The sequence below is a fragment of the Narcine bancroftii genome, chromosome 7, assembly GCF_036971445.1.
Source record: "Narcine bancroftii isolate sNarBan1 chromosome 7, sNarBan1.hap1, whole genome shotgun sequence".
Taxonomy (NCBI): domain Eukaryota; kingdom Metazoa; phylum Chordata; class Chondrichthyes; order Torpediniformes; family Narcinidae; genus Narcine; species Narcine bancroftii.
In genome coordinates, this window is record NC_091475.1 from 183,438,134 (window position 1) to 183,464,203 (window position 26,070).

A 26,070-nucleotide genomic window follows, 5' to 3' on the forward strand; every position below is an offset into this window, starting at 1 on the left:
GAACCCATTAATGACAGCTCAAAATAACAACACATCCTAGTGTTCTTAAATTTCAGTTCAGGGGATTCAATGCAATTTATCACATGCAGAAACCAGAACAACTGAGAGGTCCATTTTAAGCTCATCAACATGGGGTCCAGGATAGGCTTTACACCCATCCATACTTTCCACTGTACTAATATATAAAATTAGCAATTCCATGGGTTGCCTGCTCAGTGAGATAAGTAACAATTGAGCATTCTTAAAAGCATTTTCCTTGGAAGCTATAAAATCTGAATCTTGAAACAGCATTCATGGCCTAAAGCTGGCCGATTCCTTTCAATTGTAGAACAGTTAGAGGTGCAAAATTCCCTCCTTTGCTGTTACAGGGATTTAGAATGGGGTAAAGTGCTTCTGTGAATTTATGGTAAAAGGAAACTAAAAGCACCATTTTTTCTGTATCATAAAATACAAGCATTCCCCCAGTATAATTCAAATAAACTCCAACCCGGTTCAATTTTCCATCGACAGTAACTTTTAGCGGCGTGTTATTATGCCATGCATTGTATTGATCAGAGCTACATTCCAAAGACCAGGACACATTGTTTCGTCCCAACCAGCATTTGCCTTTCCTTGGTATGGACAAATAAGTAACTCCAATCTCCCAATCAGTCTTGCTCTTCACCATCACCTCCCAATAATGATTACCAAATGTAAAACCTTGAGAGCCAAGCACATATAAAGTGTCATCAAATCGTTTGGGGCTGTATGGAGCCTTTACAATTTCATCTGTGTAGCGTACAATTGTTCGGTCTTCAGAAAGGATAAGGTTTTCATTTGCAGTTACAGGATCAAGCGTAATTGTGGTTGCATCTGTATTTTGAGACCAAAAATTATTCAAGCTAAATCCATAAAATCAAACGTATTTAACAACTTGATATTATGCTATAATTCTGTTCATTAAAAGAAAATGCAATATAAGATATATTATGCTACAGTTCATTTTTCGGGTATATTCCACAGAAACAGCACTGCTAGTATAGAGGTGAGGAAAATGCAAACTTCAAAACCAGTGACCTTTGTTTAAATCCAGCACTCTCTGTGTTCTTCCTGTGTCTGCTTGATCCAGTTCCCTCCCATATTCCAAAGAAGTATGGGTTGGTAGATTGATCGGTCACATTTGGGTGGCAGGGGATCATTGGCTGGAAGACCCTGTTACAATGCTGCATCTCTAAATTAAACTACACTAAAACAACATCATGTGTTAAATTCATTGGGGTTTAGAGGCAAAATGACAAAACACTAAGCAATTCTGGAAAAGAGTTAGAGAGATTTTTTTTTAAGTAACTGAAGACATAATGAAATAAGATCTTATTCTAAAGAAGAGATACTATTCAGGGACAGTGTTCCAGAAAGTGTTGCTATAATAGCTAACACCTCTGAAGCCAAAGAGTAGTCTAGGTGATGAGGGATGGGTGAGGTATGTGGGAATCAGGACCATATGGCAAATGAATCTAATTCAACATGAAGAGAGTTGTAGATGCAGGAAGCAACAAGGGCTTGGAGGACATGGCAACTAAAATAGGATTTTGAACTTGACATTCCGATTAGAGTGAGCCCATGACATTTATAAAGGGTAATAGCGGATTAAGATTTTAGTTATGAATAGAATGTAGACAGCATTTCAAAGTGCAAAATTTCCCATCCTAACTGACCTTAGAAGTGAAGAAGATCTAAATAAATGCTTCAGTAAATGTGAGAAAATCAACATGGTGGGGTTCAAAATGACTAGCTGATCAAAGACACAAGAGATGTCAAGATTCTGTAAAAAGGAGTAAAAAAGAAACAAACTGTTGGAAGAACAACAGATTAGGCAGCATCTGTGGAGATAGAGTGATGGTTGACATATCAGGTCAAGGCAATGTATCAGGGCCAGATTTGCTGATAGCACAGGTGCAGGTAAAGAGAGGGAAAATAGATTAAATAAAAATAAGAGAAAAAAAATCTGGAATGGTTTTACAAATCAGGCAGCATCTATGCAAAGAAAAATATTTAATGGTTCAGGTCAAATACCTTTGTTCAGATCAAATAATTAATGGAGTTGAACTGCTCAGATATCCTAGGAGAGTGGGTATAGCTTTCTCATTTGAGTTGACAAAGTTTTTTGTTTATCCAAGATAATGATATTAGTTAAGCATGAGTTTATTACATCAAAGATGAGGTCCACAACTTTCTAGATGTTGAATTTGAAACATCAGTCTCAAAGAGAAATGAAAGGCCAAGATATTCCCAGAAGGGGGGGGGGGGGGAGGGAGGGGGAGGGGGAGGAGAGAGAGAGAGAGAGAGAGAGGGAGAGAGAGAGAGAGAGAGAAAACAGACTTTTACTTTGTTGTGGTAGATATAATATATTCTACAAGCAAGCAAGGATGTCACTAGCAGAGATGTGAAAGCAAGCATGAAAGAAAGGGGTTTTGACACACAATAAAATATATATATTCAATATTTTGATGAAAAATTGTGTGTTATTTGAAAAGAGATGTAAAACTGTTAATCTCTGCACAAATGCAACAATGGATAATAAGTCAAGATTTCTTGAGGTAGGGCAATATTTTGGTACAGAAAGATTCCAGAGAGCACTGGTCTTTCTCTATACCTTTTGTACATTTTTTAATATAACATTACAGCACAGTACAGGCCCTTTGGTCCATGATGTTGTGCCAAACTATAGAAACTAAACCTTCTCTACCTCACACACATAACCTTTTTTTTCCATTCGTATGACTGTCTAAGAATTTTGAAATGACCCTGTTGTATCAGCCTCCACCACCACCCAGAGCAATGCATTCCAGGCACCCACTACTCCTTGTGTGTAAAAAATTACCCCTGATATCTCCCCTAAACTTTCCTCCCCTTACCTTGTATAAATGTCCTCTAGTGTTTGTTACTCCTTCCCCAAGAAAAAAAAGTGCTGACTATTCACCCTTTTGATGGCTCTCATAATCTTGGAGACCTCTATTAAGTCACCTCTCATCCTTCTTCACTCCAAAGAGAAAAGCTCCAGCTCTGTTACCTTAGCTCATATGATACATTGTCTAATCCAGACAACATCTGGTAAATCTCCTCTGTACCCTCTCCATAGCTTCTACATGCTTCATGTAATCAGATATCCAGAACTGAAACAACATTTCAAGTGTGGTTTAGCCAGAGTTTTAGAGCACAGCAACATCACCTCATGACTCTTGAACTCAATCCCCCAACTAATGAAGGCCAGCACACCTAAGCCTTCTTAACTACCCTATCAACCTGTGCAGCAGCCTTGAGAGATCTATGGATTTGGACCTCAAGGTCTCTCTGTCACACTGTTAAGAATCCTGCCATTAACCATGTATTCTGCCTTCAAGTTTGACCTTCCAAACTGTATAACTTCACACTTTTCCAGATTGAATTCCATCTGCCACTTTTCTGCCCAACTCTCAATCCTGTCTATATCCTTCTACACCACCTATTCTCAACCTTTATGTGGCTCTGGCCCCCTTAGGACTCTACTCAAAGGTTATGACCCCCCCCCTTCCCTTGAAACAGTCAAGTTTAATTGGTTTCTTCCGTACTTCTACATGTAAAACATTTAAAAATTTGATGATTTCAGTCCGTGGTTCCCCCTTAAATGTGTTTTTCATGTAGTCAGTAGAATTACAGAAGAAACCAAAATGAGAGATGAGAATGGCTGTTCCATGGTATCCATAACACCTTTGTGTTATGTAGAAGCTATTTTATGTTTCATAAATAAATAGATATCACAGAGCTATCTAAAACTTTTATTTATTGTATTTAATTTTTGGATTTGTGATTATAATCAATATTTGCGAGAAACCATGTGGTTCATGAAGTTTGTAATTCATGTCTTCAGACTGGAAACTTGCTGTGTATCATGTTCATTGTTGTATTTGGATTTATTTTCCTTTTAACATCACAGTACATGAACATAGATTTTTAAATTGCTAAAGAATTATGAAGTTTGCCCTACTGTAAATTAAAACACTCAGACTCACATGCCAGGAGCGCTTTTCTGACTGAAACTTCATTCTTGGATAAACTGTGGGAGAATTTGCCAATTGACTTGATCAGAGAAGAAAGTTTCCCATCATCAATCACAGCATCATGAATTTCCGGCTGCTGTTTATTGAGCAAAGAATTAATGCTACAAAAATAATGAATATATATTACAATATTGACCATAGAAACAAACTTTAAAGTAAAACAAAATAAAGCTAAGCAGAGTAGGCAATAGGAGATCTCTGAGCTCACAAACTACCCAGTATGTAAGCTCCATACAAAGATGATGTTGGACTACCAGAAGCCCAAGCACCAGGTGTGTGCTCGGATTGTTTATAATGCAAAACCTACAATAAACCTTGGCATACGAATAGACATGCAGCTGCTCATTACACATTATGAAACAGATGCAGAGTGGAGGACCTTGTTTGTCAGGTCAGGCCTGTAGAGGAGTCTGCTTAATATTGGTATGAAATATTAACTTCTTTATACAGCAGTTGTGCTGTTTTTAACTTCCCAAAACTATTAAAACAACGTGCTTGGCTTCTAACTGAGGCATATAGAAGGTGAGCCCAATTAAACGGACCCCATAGTGTGCCATTTCTACCAGACAATTTCTTCAATCTGTCCATGGAAAAGTAATTGACTCATCTTTGAAAATATATCATTCAGAATATGGATACATTGTTTGCTCAGGTGAAAGATTTTTTTTTATTTTCTCCACAGACAGGTTGCTTGAAATGGATGAGACCTTTTGTAAGGAGGAGCTGGCCTAAAATGGAACTAATGAGCCTTTAGTATGCATCCCAATGAGATACTGAAACCATCGTTTATAGATACATCGAACTATCACACAGGTACATAAAATAATCACATTGCCTAAAAGAAGACCTTTTTTTGCAGATTGCCATGGACACTTGTAAGGCAGAGAGCCTGCACTATCCAAATGCAGATATACTATAGTCTCTAAACAAAGTGCCAGGAATGACATCTGCACCTTAGGATCTATAATTATCCTGATCATCTCCTACGGTTGTTTCTTGTGGGTCTATGCCCTTTTTGAGATTGAATGTTTGAAATAATTTACACTGCTCTAAAATCACCCTTGTTGTTCAATGGTCCTGATTTTGTGCTTGATTTTTTCCCCCCAGCCCAGCATCAGATCTGGCTCTGATTTGTCTCGGTTTGCTAAAACTTTCCCTTTGTTAAGAAATAATTTCCAAACCACATTGGCTAAGGTTGGAAAGAAAATTTAGTCAAACCCAATTGGTCTCAACAAAAAAGTGGTGTGAGACTTCCTGCAGGGGGTAGCCTCAGATTGCTTCAATTTGATACCATATGGCATGTACACCCAGCGTGGTGTCAAACAAGGTTTAAAGAATACATGTGGGACTTCCAAAATTAATATTCATGAATTGGACTGTACAGATGCTGATATCCACTCCGCCTAAACAATTAAAAATTTAACAGCTGGGAGAGAGCTTGGCATGTGTGTACCCATGCACAAACTGAATTCTGTTCCAGACAAACAGGAGTCAGACAGTGTGAACATTGCTGACTGAGAATACTGGCTGTAAGTGCATTATTTAAAAGTGCTCCATATTGACCAGATGATTTTTGGTACATGATCTCACCTGAATACTTTTTTCATTTTAACTCTGTATCTAGGGATGATGGATACTTAGCACTACACAGTCACAGGCTGATAGTAAAATTGTATATTTTCACCATGTTAGAACATAAAACATAGAACACTACATGCCCCTCAGCCCTCGATGTTGAGCTGACCCATATATTATTTAAAAAAATACTAAACCCTCCATACCCTGTAACCCTCTATTTTTCTTCCATCCATGTGCCTGTCTCGGAGTCTCATACATAGCCTTAATATTTAAGCCTCCACCACCATCCCTGGCACCCACAACTCTGCATAAAAAAAAAACTTATCCTTGATGTCTCTCCTAAACTTCCCTCCCTTTACTTTATATTCGTGTCCTCTGGTGTTTGCTATTCCTGCCCTGGGAATCAGACACTGGCTCTCCACCCTATCTATGACTTTCATAATCTTGTAGACCTCTATTAAGTTTATTCTCATCCTTCTGCACTCCAATGAAAAACATCCCAACTTTGCTAACCTTGTCTCATAAAATCTATTTTCCATTCCAGGTTACATCTGGTAAATCTCCTCTGCACCTTCTCAACTGAACACAATACTCCAAGTATAGTCTCACTAGAGATTTGTAGAATTGCAACATGACCCCTCTACTCTTGAACCCAATCAAAGCTCTCAGTACAGGTACACAATCCTTTATCCGGTCATCTAAAATCCGGAAAGCTCCAAAATCTGGCAAGTGGGGAGAGAGATGGCAGTGCAAGTCAGTTGGGCGAGGGGGAGAGATGGCAGCACGAGTCAGGCGGGCGAGAGACCGGCAGCACAAGTCGGGCGGGCGAGAGACCAGCAGCGCAGAGTCGGGCAGGCAAGGGAGAGAGACAGACAGCGCAAGTCGGGCGGGCGAGGGGGAGAGACGGCAGCGTGTTTGGAAGGGGGAGGGGGTGGATACAGCAGCACAATTCGGGTGGGCTTAAAACTGGCTTTCCAAAATCCAGAAAAATCCAAAATTCGGAACACACTGTCCCCCAAGGGACTGGATAAAGGATTGTGTACCTGTACTACCACTATCAACTGTCTAGTATTCACACATGGCGGCATCTGCATGGGCTCCTGGTCGATTGTAGAGGGCTGCAGTGCTTCCGGTGGGTCTAGAGAGGCACACCTTAGTGAAGTGGCCTTTCTTATCACATCCGGAGCAATATGAGTTCCTCGCTGGGAATCCCTTTTGGGAGTGCCTGTCCAATCCACACCAGGACCTGCAGTACTGACAACAGTGATTGTCTCTTACACATGGGGCCCCTCAGCCACTGCAGCCATTGACGTCGGAGGCTGGAGGAGTCAAGCATTGAAGGCTTCTACGTGGTGAGCTGCAGCTTCCAGAGAGTGGACTACCTCCATGATTCTGGTAAGGGAGGCAGTATTTTCTTCCACTGTCTCTATCGGGTCACCCTCGACCGCAACTCTCGCATACAGGCATCTCAGACAAGTTGCTCCATCTCCCCTTCCATCACCCCAGTCTCAGTTGTGCATGGGCAAGCTAGCTCATGCAGGGCCTCCAGATAGGCATCTGCTGTTTCACCCTGATGCTGAGCAGGTACTGGGCATAGAGCACGTTCGTCGGGGGTCTGTACATGCCCTCCACGTTGGCCATTTCAGTTTCTAAGTCCGTACAGTCTCAGATAGCCTGGAAAGCGCAGGGGCCCAGTTTGGTCTGAAGTACCATGGGTTTCTTTTGGTGTTGATAATTTCAGCCTGCGTCTGAATGATCGCCTCAATCGCATCCTCAATTGCAAGCTACACTTGTGCCTGACTGTCCTCTGCTGGCTCCACGGGTCTGACTGACTTGGGAGGGACTGGCTCAAGTCTATATACAGGTCGGTGATTGACAGCAAGCCAGGTGGGGCTAGCCTTCCAGGATTGCCTGCCTGCAGGTACAGTGGTTGCCCCCTGCAGTAGGCTGGTGGGATCGTGGCCTGTTCTGTGGTTTCATCACCACAGTTCAGAATTTATTCTCTTAAATTTGAAGGTTCTAAATTTAAATCTTGAATTCAATGTTTGTACACTTCTGAAAATCAGTGTTTGGAGAGGTTGAATTGTTTATTACTATTTCTAGATTGCAGTCATTGTAAATTTGTATTTTATGGGAAGGATTCAGTATGACCCAGATAGTTATTGTCAGATCCTAGGGTTGTTTACTTGTTTAAAAATTAACATATTGCCTTGAATTTTCCTGGGAAATACTAGCAATTAGTTACATAAGGAAACATTGATATTTCATAGTTAAATATCAGTAAGTTTTAAGACTCCGAACAAATGTGAATAGAAAAACTCATCCAAAATTCACTGGCCAAAAGTCATAAGCTAATTTGCAAGGGAATTCAGCAGCAGGACATTCTCGCTCAGCATTAACATTGGGAAATCTGTCCACTCAACTTTCTTGGATGTCTGAGGAAATTTGTCATCAAATACTCCATCGAACTTCTTGAGGTTCTGTGAAAAGCATACTGAGTGGTTGCACCATGGCCTGGTTTGGCAATTTGAGTGTCCAGGAACACAGAAGGCTGAAGAGAGAATCAAACATGGCTAAGACCATCATGGGCTCTAACTTCCATTCCATGGAAGTCATCGTTATGAGGCACTTGCTCAAGAATTCAGCCAACATCATAAAGGACCCCCATCACTCCAGTCACAACCTCTTATTACTGCTACCTTCAGGAAGAAGGTAACCAAGAATTACTCTGGAACTGAAAAAGGACCCATCTGCACTAATGAAATGTCACTTTTTACTTGCACGAACTGTAACTGTGAATAACAACACTTTTTGTTGCTATTGATTGTAGGCCTTTATTCATAGTATTTCTGTATATGACCCTAAGCTCATTATCATTATCTGCACTCATTATGCCACATCATGTCAGACCTGGAGACTTAGATCAATGTGGATTGTAAAGGTTGCAAGAAGAAAGAGAGATAAAAAAATAAATAATAAATGGCAGAGGCCGACAGCATCGAATCCACGCTGCTGAAGATCCAACTGCGCTGGATAGGTCACGTCTCCAGAATGGACGACCATCGCCTTCCCAAGATTGTGTTATATGGCAAGCTCTCCACTGGCCACCGTGACAGAGGTGCACCAAAGAAGAGGTACAAGGACTGCCTAAAGAAATCTCTTGGTGCCTGCCACATTGACCACCGCCAGTGGGCTGATATCGCCTCAAACCATGCATCTTGGCACCTCACAGTTCGGCGGGCAGCAACCTCCTTTGAAGAAGACCGCAGAGCCCACCTCACTGACATAAGACAAAGGAGGAAAAACCCAACACCCAACCCCAACCCACCAATTTTCCCCTGCAACCGCTGCAACCGTGTCTGCCTGTCCCGCATCGGACTTGTCAGCCACAAACGAGCCTGCAGCTGACGTGGACATTACCCCTCCATAAATCTTTGTCCGCGAAGCCAAGCCAAAGAAGAATGTTTTTAATTGTTTACATTGATATTACTCTTATAATTAGAAACAAAATTAAGAATGTAATTCCTTGTTTCACTTTTGACATGTTTCTGCATTAAAATATGCTACTTTGTTCTTTCGCCTGGATATGATTGATCTTTACAATTTGGCAAAAGAATTTGGAGAATTCTATGTTTTATTTCAACGATTGACATAGAGCTTTTCACTATGTATGTGTGCAGATAGCTACATAGTGCCTTCATTACTAGGCACTTTCTCAGTTCTATACCTCTATGTTACCATTGATCAAAAGATAAAATCCAACTGATCACCAATTAGGATCACCACCACTGAGCATGTTGCTTTAAAACAGGCAATAGTTACAGTCAAATAAAACTTTTAAAATGATCACTGATAAATATAATTTAACATCATTATTTTATACCAACTCTGCTCAGGTATGAGGTGAAGCACCCAATACACAAAATCCTGGAGAAACTCAACAGGTCACTGTGGTGGAACGCGGTACTGCAGGCATGACCTTGCTGGACTGGGCAGCTGGCCCGCCTTCTGTACCTGTAGCTCCTCCCCGTTAGATCTAATAAAAGCTGATAGCCCTTCTCTCCTCCCTCATACCTGCCTTGGACATGAGCCAGCAGCATGTAGAGGCATGCCAAGGTTTTCTGGTTAATGAAGCCTTTGACTTCTTGCTTCATGTCTGCAGGTGGTCATTGATTATGCCACATTAACACAGCATCCATAGGAGGTAAAAGGCAGTCGATATTTTAGGCCTGTGCCCTTCATTGGAAATGTGGAAAAAACAGGGAGATGTCTGAATAAAAAGATTGGGGAGGGAGGAAGAGGGAGGATGGGGAAGGCTAATGGATAAGAGTTGCTAAGATCAGATTGCTAAGAAGGGTTGCTCTCTGATAGGAGAAAGAAGAGAAAGGGTTGAGGAGCTGGAGGAAAGGAGACAGAGAGGTAGGGGAAGAGAGAGAGCAGGAAGAGGGGGTTAATGGAAACTGGAGAAGTTGATGTCTGGTTGGAGACTGCCAAGATGAAATATAAGGTGTTATTCCTCCAATTAGCAGATCGCCTCGGTTTGGCAGTATACGAGGTCATTGACAAAAATGTCAGAGTGGCAACAGTGTGTGGAAATAAAATAATTGGTCTCTGGGAGGTCCATATTGTTGCAGCAGACAGAGCAAGGCTGTTTAATGAAACAATATCCTGATCTGCGTTCAGTCTCTGTGTGTAGAGAAGGCCACATTGGGAGCACCAGATGCAGTTAAAGACCCCCAGAGATTCAAGTGAAGTACCTACTTTGCAAAGAAAAATGTAAACTGAATCCCATTAATTTTTTTTTGCCATCATTACACCAATCGGACAACACTCTCCGGTGATTGTATTCCTGAGCCAAATCACCAGTGGCTGGTAGTTACAAAATCCTAAGAATGAGAGAGAGAGAGAGAGAGAGAGAGAGAGAGAGAGAGAGAGAGAGAGAGAGGGAGAGGGAGAGGGGGGGGTGGTGGGAGAGAGATAGAGAGAGGAGAGAAGCTTGGAAACTCAGAGTGGGTGGAAATTGTTTTCTCCATTATCTAGCTGGTAACCTGCATGATTGAACACCCTGGTGACCACATCTGGCAAGTAAAGAGTTGTGGGAGGATTGGGGCGAAAATTGGTGTTTGAGTAAGGGAGAGAATGGAACTGCTTACACATTGGTAAATCTGCAGGGTCAATTATGAGGGCGTATTTGAGCAGCAGTGGTCTGGGCTCATGGGCCGCAAGGGTCTGTTACTGTGCTGTATCTCTAAATTAAATAAGTGGAACTCATTTCCGTGTGAGTGATAAAGGAGTATCATGAATCTTAAAAGAGGGATGATCAAAACACTTTTAAAAATTGCAGGTACTTGAGGGAAATAAACTCACAAGGCTGCAGGGATTAAGCAGGAGTGGGATTGACTGGATTGCTTGTCTGAGAGCTGATGTGAACACAATGGGCCAGCTGGCTCTCTTTTATGCCTTATGACTTCAGGACGACACGAAGGAAATGCAGTGTATCAAAAATGGCCAGCAAAGCCACCATGAGATTGAGCTGCATGAATCATGTACACAACAATTTGCCAATGAGATTTTTAAATTTTATGTGGTTGAAGTCAAAGGTTTTGATTGTACAGCCCCTGTAATGGTATCTAATAAAATGAATTGATATAGTGAATTTCTTACCGATATTCATTGCAGCTTGCTCCCTTCAAGACAAACAAAGAAAAGTTTAATCTTCTGTCCAGCTCTGATGAAAAAATATTATCAATACCTTGATGTTCAAATACTAAAATTAATAATTTTCCCAGGTTACCTTTAGAAACCTGAATGAGTCACTTTGATTTAAAATGGCATTTATGTGTTGAATGGATCTTTTTATATCATCAAGCTCTTCCAGCCAGTCTTGGGTCTGTGTTTCGATGTATATAGTGGCAGTCTGTCGATCAGCTTCAATAAACCGAATCGTCTGCTGCTCATCATCTTCAATAAGTGCTTTAATTCCCTTGTAATGATGAATGGCTTTTTCCAGATATCCAGAATATGCTGCCTACATGAATTAATAATCCAAAGCACTTTAGATTCCTTTATCAGAAATAACCCAGATTTTAAATATTTATGTTTTACTTGAGGAGCAGATCTTTCAATTCATTACCTCATTTTCAGGCTAAGAATAAATAAAGAACAGGGAAAATTATGAAAAATAATTAATTTAACATTTCACTTCCATCATTGCCCACTGTGAATTTTAAAAGTCTACTCCAATCATGGCGTGTATTGGGCATGAACTATTCAGAGTACAGAAAGACTTGACTATGGTTGGATTCACACCACTGAATTTGAGTTTAAGTGTCTGGTTTTGCTGTTTTCACTTATCCAATCACAATAAAGATCTAGGGCCAGTAAAAGAAAGAAATGACTTATTCTATTAACTAGTTTTAAACTTGATTCGTTTTCCATATTACAGTTATGAACTTTTCCAATACTCATTTGACTTATTTTAAAGGTTAGCAAAACTGGGAATTTGTCTCTTTGGAGAAAAATAAGATGAAAAGAAACTTAATAGAGGCCTACAAGATTCAAAGAGGCATAGATAAGGTGGACAGCCAGCACCTTTTTCCAAGGGGAGGAATAGCAAACATGAGGGGACATCTCCACATTGAGAAGGGAGGAAAGTTTAGGGGAGACATCAGGGGTAAGTTTTTTACACAAAGAGATATGGGTGTCTGGAATGCCTTGCCAGGGATGGTGGTGGAGGCTGAAACATTAGGGGCATGTAAGAGACTCTTAGACAGGCATGTGGATGAAAGAAAAATAGGAAGTATTTCGTACTTTTTTATTGGTAGGAATATATAAGTTGGCACAATATTGAGGGCTGAAAGGTCTGTAATGTGCTGCAATGTTCTGTGTTTTATGAAAACCGCAATAAAAGATAAGACAAGAACATTATAAGGAAAATAGCATTGTAATATTGTGATTAACCTGTCTTTGGAACATAGTAGTACTTCTAGTGGACCTTCTCTGGGCCAGTTTTCAATAGCTTCTTTTCCAATTAAGTGTTTAACAATAAACTATTCTGTATTCATACTTCTTTTTTAAATATTTTATTTAAAATCAATGCATGTATGACAATTAATAAAATCATAAATCACACTGTTACAGAACTTACAAAATACATGCTGATTTAGATATATATATAAAAAAGAAAATAAAAAAACTTAAAAACCCCAACACCCCAATTAATCCCTACCCCCCACCCTAACCCTTATTACCCCTACTAAAAACGAATACCTAAAATATATAATTATCTAGTTACATATTGAATTGGATTGCTTCAGAGGATGCTCAAAGATTCCAAAAAAACATTTTTCAAAAAGAAACCATTACTCATTTTTCAGGGAAGACTTCACCGATCTGGAGAACACGAAAGAACTATTTATAATTTTAATCTCAATGTTTGAGCATACGAGCTCCAAATCTGTAAAAATACAGAATATTTACCCCTCAAATTGTATGTATTTTTTTTCTAATGGAATACAACTTTGAATCTCTGTTTGTCATCTTCCTAATGTTAATGAAACATCTAATTTCTAAGTAACAACAACACATTTCCTTGCTATTACCAAAACTAATTTAACAAATTTCAATCGAAAATCTGATAAGTTGTACAAGGCCCTGGTGAGACCCCACCTGGAGTATTGCGTCCAGTTCTGGTCTCCAATTTTGAGGAAGGACATACTAGCTATAGAGGGTGTGCAGCGCAGATTTACAAGGTTGGTTCTAGGGATGGCGGGGTTGACATATGCTGAAAGGCTAGAAAAACTGGACTTGTATCCGATGGAGTTTAGAAGGATGAGGGGGGACATGATTGAGGTATACAAAATTATCAGGGGGATAGACAGGGTGAAGTCGGATTACTTGTTCCCAATGATGGGGGAGACGAGGACTAGAGGGCATAGTTTAAGAATACAGGGTAGGCCCTTTAGGACGGATATGAGAAAACATTTTTTTACCCAGAGAAGTGTGAATCTGTGGAATGCTCTGCCACAGAGGGTGGTAGAGGCAGATTCGCTGATTATGTTCAAAAGAGAGTTAGATAAGACTCTAGTAGGCAAAGGAGTTAAGGGTTATGGGGATAAGGCTGGAAAGGGGTACTGATGGTAGTGATCAGCCATGATCTGTAAAATGGCGGTGCTGGCTCGACGGGCCGAAGGGCCTACTCCAGCTCCTATTGTCTATTGTCTAAAGATAATTTAGGAATTATATTCTCAAAATTTCCCATAAACAATAATTCAGGATTTAACGGAAAAACAACACCCGTAACCCATCGTAAAAACTTACTAATGGAAATCCAAAAATGTTTAGCCTTTAAACAAGATCATGTAGAATGGATAAAAATTCCATTATCTTCTTCACATCTAAAACATTGATCCAATATATTTGATTTCCATCTATTCAATTTCTGAGCTATAATATATAATTGATGTAAAAAATATAATGAAGTAATCTATATCTTACATTAATTGTATTGGACATAACCTCTTCACATAAATCTTGCCAAACCTATTGATCTATTGATATATTTAAATCTTATTCCCATCTTTCTTTTGACTTAAACAAACCTAATTTTGGTGTTTTTTCTTGTAACATCATATATGCTATTGAAATAAATTTTTTCACCTTTCTATCAACAATTAACTGTTCAAAATCTGTAGAATCATTTAAATCATATCTAATCCTAATTTCTCTCTTAAATAAGCTCTCAGTTGAAAATAGCAAAAAAAGTGTATTACACAGAATATCATATTTAATTTTTAATTGATCAAATGACATCAATCTATCATTTTCATAAAAATCTCCTAATTTAGAAATTCCTTTATTATTCCAAATATTCAAAAAAAGATTATCTTTTGAAAAAATTAAAAGAGGATAAATCAATGGCATTTTAACAACAAAAGATTTCCATCAATTTCTAATTTAATTTTATTCCAAATATTAATCAAATGCTTCAATAATGGACCATTTCTTTCAGAAGTCATTATTAACCTTGGTTCCATTTGTAAATAAATTCTTCAGGTATAGTTTCTCCGATCTTATTTAATTTGATTTCCACCCTAATGGTTTAACTTTCCCAAATAAAGAAACAATAAATCTTAATTGTGCTGCTTTGTAATAATTCTTAAAATTAGGAAGCTGTAATCCTCCTAATTCATATTTCCATGTTAATTTTTCTAATGATTTTCTTGCCATTTTCCCTTTCCAAATAAATTTCCTAACTTGATTGATTAAATCTTGAAAAAAAAATTGAGGTGTAGATATGGGTAAAGTTTGAAATAAATATTGAATTATTGGAAAAGCATTAATTTTAATACAATTAACTCTTCCAATTAAAGTTATAGGTAAATTTACCCACTTTTAAAAATCTTTGCCTATTTTCTTAAATAATGGAATATAGTTTAATGTATATAAATTTTCAAATTATTATTTATATGTATACCTAAATATTTAATCTTGTCTGTACATTTAAATTGAATGTCTTTTTGACACTGTGAGTATTCACCCTGTACAAATTCCAATACCTCACTTTTATTGCAGTTTATTTTATATCCTGAAACTCTTCCATATTCTATTAACTGCTTATAAAGTCTAGGTAATGATAGTTGTGGTTGAGTTAAATATACTAACACATCAATTGATCTTATGTTCAATTTGATTTACTACAAACCCTTTCAACTGCTGATCTGTATGAATCCTTTGTGCAAGAGGTCTTATAGCCAAAGCAAACAAAGCTGAAGATAGAGGACATCCTTGTCTGCTTGATCTAGTCAAATTAAATGATTGAGATATCTGTCCTTTAGTTATTACTTTAGCCTTAGGACAATTTACAAAATTTGATCCAATACCAAACTCACTCAAAATTTTAAACAAGAAATCCCATTCTAACATATCAAAAGCTTTGTCTGCATCTAAAGCTACTGCTATATATTTTTTGCACCACATATTTTTTGATCCATATTTATTAATTCAGGAAGATAATCATTAATTCTATTTTCTAATACATTTGCTATAATTTTATAATTAACATTTAACAACAAATAGGTCTATATGAAGCTGGTTTTAATGGATCTCTCTTTTTTAGGAATAAATGTAATTATCACAGTTGAAAAAGTTTCTGGAAGATTGTGTGATCTGCAAACTTGTTCTATTGCCTTCATAAATAAAAAAAATTATTAAATTTTTAAAGTCTTTATTAAGTTCAGCTGGAAATGATTCAGATGTATATATTTTTTCATAAGATTCTACAGAAGTTTCATTTATTTCTTGTGGTTTAAATGTCACTTCATTATTATTTTGTTTTATTGCATTAATTGTTCTAGAAGTCTGTTCTCCATTTAATTGCCAAGCTAAAACTTTATGAGATCTTTCTCTTAATTCATAATATTTCTGTTTAGATCAAAATATAATTTTCTCTGTTCTATAAGTCAACATTGTATTATATTGTAATTTCTTATTATTTAAACATCTATATTTATTCTCTGATGATGATTTTTGAATTTCTTTTTCCAATACTGTTATTACTTTTTCTAATTTATCCATATCTTTCATATAGTCCTCTTTTTAATTTTTGAAGTGTATCTTATAATTTGTCCTCATAAGTAAGCTTTTAATGCATCCCAAATAATAAACTTATCTTCTATTGAATATGAATTTGTATCACAAGACAATTCTATATGTTGTCTTATAAAAATACAAAAATCTTCAATTTTCAATAATAAATAATGTGATTTCCACCTATATACTGACTGTTGCTTTTCAACAAATTCCGATTCAATCAACAATGGAGAAGGATCAGATAATATTCTTGTTTTATAATCAAAATTCAAAACTCTTGATTGGTTTTGAGCCAAAAGCAAAAAAAAAAATCATTTCTAGAATATGTATCAAATATATTAGAATAAAAAGAATTATCTCTATCTCTAGGATGTATCCTTCTCCATATATCAATTAAGTTTAAATCCTTCATAAATATAACAAAGTTTTAGCTGCCTTAGATTTAACTATTGTTCTTGATGATTTATCTAATAAAGAATCCAAACAGAAATTAAAATCTCCTCCTACTAAAATATTTTCTTGAACATCTGGCAAATTCAAAAAAGTATTTTTTATAAATTTTTCATCATCTATATATGGTGGATATATATTTAACAAAGTTGAATCCTCTGAAAATATTTGACAATTTACCATTATATAACCACCTGTTGGTCTGTAATCACATTTTAAATCTTAACTGGCAGATTTTTCTTAAATAAACTTGCCACTCCTCTAGCCTTAGAATTAAATGAAGAAAGAAGCTACTTGATCTACTCAATCTCTTTTTAATTTTAAGTGTTATTTTTCAGTAAATGAGTCTCTTGCAAAAAAAAATTCAACTCCAATTTCTTTATTTCAGACAAAATTTTCTTTCTCCTAATTGTTCCGTTAATCCCATTAATATTAAAACTCATAACCTTAATTACTTTATTCATTTTCCTTATTTATAAAATTCTTTTTCATCACTCATATCCAGGAAGAATTCCCACAAAATAATTTGGTCCTGAAGGTCATCATCTGCAATACAAAAACTTCTAAGTAATTCAAACTAAATACATTGAACTTGATTACTAATGTTACGAGCCCAAAGGACCCCAAAACTGAGCAGCAATAGACATTCACCAAGACAAGTGGTTTTTAAAACATAAGTTATTTTTAATCAACTTCAGACATGAAAATAGAATCAAATTTTAACTTAACTCTATTCTTATACTAATCTCTATACTAACCCAAATTACCCAATTCTAATTCTAAGCGCACGTGTATGTAATGTGCGTGTAAATTCAAGAAAAGTTCTTTGGTTCACAGTTCAATCTCACTTCTCCTTCCAAGTTCTCTGGTTGTAGGCAATCACCATACTCTGCACAGAATTTAACATGTATAAAGTTCACCAGGCTTGGTGCTGAAAGGAAAATGTTTACTGCTCAGGAAGGTTCTTGTAGGGTTTGCAGAGAGAGAGATATTTGTTGCTCCAGGATTTCCACAACTGAGGTACCAGGTATCAGGGTCTCTCTGATGAAACTTGCCCCATCCGGGTCTTCTAGATGGTAACCTCTTTCTTCAAGCTACCACAGAATTCCATTCCTTCCTCTATTTCAAGAGAAACATCAGACAGATAGCACTTTCAGCCATCTACTGCTCTGGAACTTGCTTTCATCAGTTTCAAATAGTTTTCCCTGGATTGCACTTTTCAGTTATTTGCCAGTGTCCCACACACTGACTGACTGACTGACTGAGCTGTTACTCAACTCTCTCTCTCTTCCAACTGAAACTCCAAAAAGAGCATGTCTTGCAAAACCCCCACCTTCTCCAGTAAACAACAGGAGTCAAGCATTTTAGGATGTTAGTTCAATTAGCACCTACTTGTGAAAGGTACTGACATTCTCCAGAGATCCTGCAATGTGAATTCTTCAGTCTTTCAAATAAGATCTGTTTTAAAATGTGTGAATGTATGTGACCTACTCTAAATCTTATAAATTCTCCCCAAATATTAATATTGTTACACTAAAAAGAAACAAAAACAAGAAAAAAAGAGCAAAACAAAAATCCCTCCCCAAGTGCTAGAAGAGCTAGAACTATCTCCCTCCATTTTATGGGTCATGGCCAAACCATGAAAACACATGCAGTCACCAGAAATCAAACTAACAAAACCCCAACCCCCGCAGGAAAAAAAGAACTTCTTATCTACCAACAGTTTCATCCAATATATAAATTCCTCATCCATCAAAGAGAAAAGCAAAAAAAAAGGGGGGGAGGGAATACACCCCCTATCTTTATACATTAAATTCATTGCAACAGATTAGTACCCTCTGTTGCTTGAATTTTAGAAAAATTCTGAGCATATTCTTCAGCTTGTACATAGTTTGTCAAAAACATATTCTGTTAACTTGGTATAAGTTATCAAAGTAGCTTGATAGCGCAAAACAAATCTATAATCTTTATCATATAAAATTTTCTTAACTGGATTAAATTCTCTCCTTTTCTTTAATAGAACTTGGCTTGTCTGGATAAAAAAAAAATCTTATCCCCTTCATAGCTCAAAGGTCCATGTTCTCTAGCTCTTCTCATCACCAAACCTAGAAGCTGCTCTCTATCCTGGTAGTTCAAAAATCTAACCAGGATAGAACAAGTTCTTTGGGTTGGTCTCAGAGCTCTATGAGCTCTCTCAATTAAAATCTTGTCATCAAAATGTTCTTCTCCAAATATCTTCAGTATTCATTCTTGAAAAAAAAATGAATCACATCTTCTTCCCCTTTACCTTTAGACATCCCCACTATTTTAACATTATTTGTTCTACTATAATTTTCCAGAATATCAACTTTTTCCAAAAGATTTTCATTCATCAAAATCAACTGCTCTTCATAACTTCAGACATGTTAGACCATATAACCAAATAACCATTTATGGAGTGGAAACAGGCCATGTCAGACTTTTGAGTCCGCACCAGTTCACTAGAACAACTCCACTAGCTCAAACCTCCCACTCTCCGTTGTTACTAGATCAAACCAGCAACCACAAAGAAGGCATATCACACAGGGGTAAAGATGAACAATTACTTTATTAACAAAAAAATTCACCTTCAAACTTTAATTTAAAATCCCCCCCACTTTTGTAACAATGCCCACTAGTTACTATGCTAATTTCTATAACTGTGTAAAACTAATAAATTCCCTAGCCTAAATATAACATATGTAATTAAAGTCTGGCTCTTCAGCTCTTCAGCGCTTGACGTCCTGTTTTGCGGAAACTGCCAAAATGTTTGGCCTGGAAGTCAGCCTGAAGAAAACTGAAGTCCTCCATCAGCCAGCTCCCCACCATGACTACTAGCCCCCCCACATCTCCATCGGGCACACAAAACTCAAAACGGTCAACCAGTTTACCTATCTCAGCTGCACCATTTCATCGGATGCAAGGATCGACAACGAGATAGACAACAGACTCGCCAAGGCAAATAGTGCCTTTGGAAGACTACACAAAAGAGTTTGGAAAGACAACCAACTGAAAACCCTCACAAAGATTTGCGTATACAGAGCAGTTGTCATACCCACACTCCTGTTCGGCTCCGAATCATGGGTCCTCTACCGGCATCACCTACGCTCCATCCTCAACATTCATTGGAGCGATTTCATCCCTAACATCGAAGTACTCGAGATGGCAGAGGCCGACAGCATCAAATCCACGCTGCTGAAGATCCAACTGCGCTGGATAGGTCACGTCTCCAGAATGGACGACCATCGCCTTCCCAAGATCGTGTTATATGGCGAGCTCTCCACTGGCCACTGTGACAGAGGTGCACCAAAGAAGAGGTACAAGGACTGCCTAAAGAAATCTCTTGGTGCCTGCCACATTGACCACCGCCAGTGGGCTGATATCGCCTCAAACCGTGCATCTTGGTGCCTCACAGTTTGGCGAGCACCAACCTCCTTTGAAGAAGACCGCAGAGCCCACCTCACTGACAAAAGACAAAGGAGGAAAAACCCAACACCCAACCCCAACCAACCAATTATCCCTTGCAACCGCTGCAACTGTGTCTGCCTGTCCCGCATCGGACTTGTCAGCCACAAACGAGCCTGCAGCTGACGTGGACATTACCCCTCCATAAATCTTCGTCCGCGAAGCCAAGCCAAAGAAGAGAAGAAGAATTAAAGTCTAAGTTATATTTCCAACCAGCCCACAGAAAAATTTAGACACAAAACACAAAAAACACAAGACTCACAAAACTTCGATCGCAACCGAAGCAAAGATCATAAACAAAATTCAGTTTGTTTGATAAACTGAAGCCAAAAGATCTTTGAGAGAGAGAGAGAGAGAGAGAGAGAGAGAGAGAGAGAGAGAGAGAGAGAGAGAGAGAGAGAGAGCACAAAATTCAAAGTTGACTTCTTGTGTTGCTCGCAGAGAGAGGAACAACTGGATCCTTCTGGCTGCCTTTGGAATGTTCATCCTTTTTGAAATCCCAACATTCTAAACTGTCCTCCAGACCATGACACATTCTCAAAATATCAAAAGCTTTACTAAAATCTAAATAGATCACATCAACCACTTTACCTTCATTCACCTATTTTGTTACTTCCTCAAAAAACTCAACAAGGTTCGTCAAACATGACTTTCCTTTTACAAGCCCATGCTGGGTGCCCCTAATCAATCCCTGCCTATCCAGATATGCATATATACTATCTCGAAGAATACCCTCCATAACCTTCCCCACCACCGAAGTCAAACTTACTGGCCGATAATTGCTTGGTCTACACCTAATGCCTTTTTTGAACAATGGAACTACATTTGCAACCCTCCAATCCTGTGGTACCACCCCCTCCTGCAGTGATCTTTGAAAAATCACTGTTAGTGCCCCTGCTATTTGTTCCCTGACCTCCCTTAAAGTCCTTGGAAAAATCCCATCAAGACCAGGAGACTTATTCACCTTAATTGACCCTAGAAGCTCCAAAACCCTTGCTTTACTAATCCATATCCTCTCCATAACTAAGCCCTTTGCCTCTCTTATCTCATATAGACCAATGTCACTTTCCCTCATGAATACGGACAAGAAAAAATTGTTCAATATTTCTCCCATCTCATACGTTTCCTGACATAGTTCACCAGTCCCATCATCCAGTGGACCTATTCTATCCTTAACCCTCCTTTTACTCTTCACATATCTGTAAAAATCCTGAGGATTCACCTTCGCCTTATTAGCTATGGGAACCTCATACCTTCTTTTTGCCTTTCTAATTTCCCTCTTAAGGTTCTTCCTGCAATCTAAATAATGATCATACATCTCCTCAATCCCTTGTTTTTTTTATATTTGGTATAGGCCTCCCTCTTGTCCCAAACCAACTTCTTAATTTCACCAGAAAACATCCTTTCCGGCAAAAAGATCAGCCCACACAACTCTCTGCAAATCCCTTCTCATTTCTCCATATCTGGCCTTCCACCACTCAAAGACCTTCAACCTTGGACCCGACCTATCCTTTTCCATCATTAAGCTAAAGCTAATGGACCCATGATCACTGGATCTGAAGCTCTCTCCAAAGCTTACCTCCATCACCTGCCCCATTGCATTCCCAAACAGATCTAATACCGCTCCCCCTCTAGTTGGCATCTCAACAATTTGCTGCAAAAAGCAATCCTGAACACAATGCATAAACCCTAAGCCATCCTGCCCTTTTACTGACTGCATTTCCCAATCTATGTTTGGAAAATTGAAATCCCCAACCAACACCACCTTATTTCTCCTGCACATCTCAACTATTTCCTTGCACATTTGCTCTTCTAGCTCCCTTTCCCCATTTGGAGGCCTATAATATATCCCCATAATAGTAACCTCACCCTTCTTATTTTTCAGCTCTACCCACGCTGCCTCCCTCGACAAGCTCTCCATTCTATCTTGCCTCAGCACTGCTAAAATATGCCACACCTCCCCCTCTTAATCCACCAACTGTCATATCTAAAGCAGCAAAATCCTGGAACATTCAACTGCCAGTCACAACCTTCCTTCAACCACATCTCGCTAATGGCCACAACATCATAATGCCACATATCAATCCACACCTTTAGCTTATCCAGCTTCCTTACTACGCTCCTCGCATTAAAATAAAAACATCCTACATCCTACCTTCTGCATATCCTCCTCTCTACCATTCTCACAATTTTTTCTACAACATCTTTTTACTACTTCCTGCTGTTCCTCCCTCAAATTATTTAAACCTGTCTCTTTCCTTACCCTACAAACCCTCACCCTGCTGTCCTGTCTAATTTGAAACCCTGTCCCCAACTATACTAGTTTAACCCCCCCCCCCAAAAATCCCTAGCAAATGCCCCCACCAATAGACTGGTCCCTCTGGGATTAAGATTATGGTATAGATCATTATGGTATAGGTCCCATCTTCCCCAAAAAATCTTCTCGAACATCTTGAATCTTATTTTCCAACTTAACAACTCTCTGTGAGATGTTATTTATCACATTTAAAGCATTATTCACTTTAAGTGTCAAATCTGTTTTAATTTGCTTCATTTCTGCAGACAGCAATTTGAAATTATTTTCCAAAGTCAATCTTATTAATTTCTTTCTTAAAAATCTTTTTCTTGCCTCTAAATCGTTCCTCTTCTGAACTTGACATTTCTTCTTCACTCTCATACTCTTCTGAAGCTTCTTCCACTGGAGATGTATCTCCTTCTTGTTCAGATGTTGAGATGCCAGACTGCTCTTATTTTTTTTTCAAACCTTTTTCTATACCGTGCATGCCTGACTTCTCATGCATGCGCGATGCAGTTTAAATTTTTCCTCCGGCGCCATCTTGACAGGATACCGCCAAGAAGGCTCTGGAGGATCCGGAGAGGACTTCAGTGGCCTACTTCGTTGACAAGCTTTTTTCTTCTTTTTTTTTCTTCCGATTTTTTGGTAGGTATTCATTTTGGTGTCTTTTCTTTCTTAGCTGACATTTTTTCTTTTGTTAATCACCTTAAATTAACTCTATAATATTTTTTATAAAAAAAACCTTTTCTTAATATGGACTTTTTTTAAATTAATCCCGCGGGAGTCATTAGGGTGTGTGCTGCTTCTCACAACATCACATGATGTCCCCCTGTATTCATACTTCAAAGCAGTTTAGCATATCTCATGATTCAAAGGGCAGTATTGATTTCTTCTTCACCCAAAAAAATTGGTGGAAGACAGCCTTCCGCCTATCCTGTCCACTTTACATGTACTTCTAATGTTGTCTTACTTGTACATTTAAATGTAAATCTTAAGCAAACTTGATCTTTTTCATCAAGGAAAGATTGAGCTTTTAGCCTTATTGTAATAATTTTAGAAATAATATAAAATACCAATAATTGTAAAAATATGACGAGTTTTCAATGTAACACTTACTAACACATGGCAATTCAATTCCCGAAGTTGTTTGACAGCTTCTTCTGCTTTACTCCTCTTGAGATTAAGCTGTTTCATGTTTTCTGTGAAAGTCAACTGATAATAGAGCAAAGGAAATTACACTTGATCTTAGCCAAAAGGCTGAGAAGTGATAAAAGCAAAGGAAATTAATGACTGCACTCATTAGTAACCTGATATTATACAATCCTGAGTAGTATCATATTGTGTCTCAACAAAGGGCTTCATGTTAATGCTCTTATGAAGTGCATAATCATGGAAGAGATTTTCAAAATAGTATTTAGTAAGAACCTGGTTTATGGTCCTTCAACAGCTATGAAAGCAATAAAATCTTCAGTTCAGTTTTCATTGTGCTCAGTGATATAACTTGTTGATTCTGAATGGAGAATTACAATGTTTGGCCTGAAAGAGGAGGGGAAGGCAGTTGAAATGGAAAATTAATTAATTAATGTCAAAGCAATAACTGTCTTGGATACACAATAAATTGTGCTCGAAAAGTTTTCCCCTTCCTTGGATGTTTCCTGACCCACTGAGGTCCTCCTGCATTGCGTCTGATATTTGCCAGATTGGTTCATGTGGAAGAACAAAATTGGTTCGATGTAACATTTGATGATGACTTTTATATATTTTAAAGAAAGTAATCTTGTTCAGGGCTTAAATGATTTAAATTGAGAAGCATAAATATTTCACATTCCTGTAAGACAGATTTACTCTTTTTTTTGCAAATCTTATCTGGATAAAGGTCACCATCTCACGTTCTCCTCCCCACCATGCACAATCACTTGCTGTAACTACATTGCCTTCAGTGATATTTATGTCCCTATTTATCACCTTCCAGCCCTTGTCCCTACCTCCACCCTCCTCTTGATCACTTGGGTCCATCTGCCCCACTTTTTCTCATTATCCGTCTCTAATATCACCCATCCACCACTGTTTCCCTACTCTGCCACTTCTCCTCACCTGGCTCTATCTGCCAATCATCTGGATCCTCACCTGTTTCCACCCATCACCCGTCAGCCCCTGCATCATCCCTCTTCTCTCACCTCTTTCAACAGGCTTCCTACCATCAACATTCTCAGTCCTGGTGCAATGCCTCAAACTGAAATGTTGACTATCCTATTGTCTCGGTAGGTGCTGTATGACCCACTAAGTCTCTCCTACTGTTTGCTTCGCCTGCTCTTCCTAAATCGTTAATTGTCCTGCAACCAATTTTCCATAATGGCAACTAGTTTATACCTTTTTGTTTCTTTTTATGCTCATAATTTATCTATTGAGTTGCAAATGCTGCAACAATTTAAATATGGTTCTTTTAATTTTTACACTTTCCATTGATTCCATTGTTGCTTTGTTTCCGCTGCCTATTTATTTTCCTTACTTTTGTTCTGATTTCCACGTTGTAACGTGACTGATTGTACTCAAAGACAAGTGCGGAGTACAAACTCGCTTTTAATAGCTTACAATCAGTGGCTGGTAGATACAATAGTCCTCAAATGAATCTGAGGTAGGGTGGGAAACCCAGATTTATATTGGGGTAGGTGAGCATGGAGCCAAGGGAGGAGCCAGCCATCTGAACAATACATAAATAGTATATAGACATTACATAGACATTCCAGTTCACTGCATTCACTCCTTCCTTCAGAATTGAGCCTGTGGGTGAAAAACAGAGACCATTCATTAAAAAAAATGTTTTACAAATATTTACAAGTTTAGTCTGTCAGGGTGTCTAGTAATTCTGGTCGAGTGCTGCATTACTGGAGGACTCTGGGCTTTCTGAACTTCCTGGACCCCCTGTGGTACAGGGTCAGTGGGTCTCGAGGGTTCTGGCTCGGGTCATGGGGTGAATTGGACCACTTCCCGAGCAGTGTTCTCCAGGACCCTCAGTGGGGTATTCAGTAGTTCCTGGCTCACTTGAGGCATCAGATCCTCAGTTCTGGAGGGTGGCAGGTCTCTGACTGAGATGGTGTCCTCTCTGCCACCAGGGTATGCCATGTTGGGGGTCTGTCTGTTTGTCTGTCTGTCTTGCTCCTCCTCACATGCTTTCTCAGAAGGACTGGCCCTGGTGCCATTAGCCAAGCCAGGAGAGTAGTCGCAGATGTGGATTTCCTCTGGAACATAAACATAAGCTCGTGGTGAGTTGCGTTGGTCACCGTGCAGAGGAATTACCTTATGGAGCAGAGCTCCATGGGTAGGACTTCTTGCCAGCATGAGTCTGGAAGGCCTTTTGACTGGAGAGCCAATTTCATGGTCTTCTATACAGTTGTGTTCTCTTTTTCAAGTTGTCCGTTCCCCCAGGGATTGTAGCTAGTTGTCCTGGTCAAGGCCCCTTATGAGCAGGTACTGGCATAGCTCTTCATTCATATATAATGAGCCTCAGTATCCATAGCTGGGATACCCGATCAGGGTGAAAGTAGAATGAAAGATCCTGATGACTGACTGTGGTGGTGGTCATGTCTGGGCAGGGAA

At 38.6% G+C, this 26,070-nt stretch overlaps 2 protein-coding genes across 24 annotated transcripts in view; one reads left to right on the forward strand and one right to left on the reverse strand.

Annotated features, from left to right (window-relative positions):
• Positions 1-26,070, forward strand: part of nbeaa (neurobeachin a) — a 1,045,297-nt gene that overhangs the window by 230,952 nt on the left and 788,275 nt on the right. For all 23 annotated transcript variants that reach the window (XM_069891655.1, XM_069891654.1, XM_069891651.1 and 20 more), the window contains one exon: positions 4,759-4,889. The gene's annotated coding sequence lies outside the window, so the exon portion shown is untranslated. The remainder of the gene's footprint in view (positions 1-4,758; positions 4,890-26,070) is intronic.
• The window catches only part of LOC138740069 (E3 ubiquitin-protein ligase TRIM62-like), a 34,238-nt gene continuing 8,466 nt past the window's right edge, over positions 299-26,070 (reverse strand). The window contains exons 2-8 of the mRNA XM_069892494.1: positions 23,590-23,685; positions 21,757-21,831; positions 11,788-11,799; positions 11,449-11,682; positions 11,319-11,341; positions 4,029-4,177; positions 299-852 (exon numbers count right to left, since the gene is read on the reverse strand). Coding sequence (XP_069748595.1) covers positions 299-852; positions 4,029-4,177; positions 11,319-11,341; positions 11,449-11,682; positions 11,788-11,799; positions 21,757-21,831; positions 23,590-23,685 — 1,143 coding nt within the window. The remainder of the gene's footprint in view (positions 853-4,028; positions 4,178-11,318; positions 11,342-11,448; positions 11,683-11,787; positions 11,800-21,756; positions 21,832-23,589; positions 23,686-26,070) is intronic.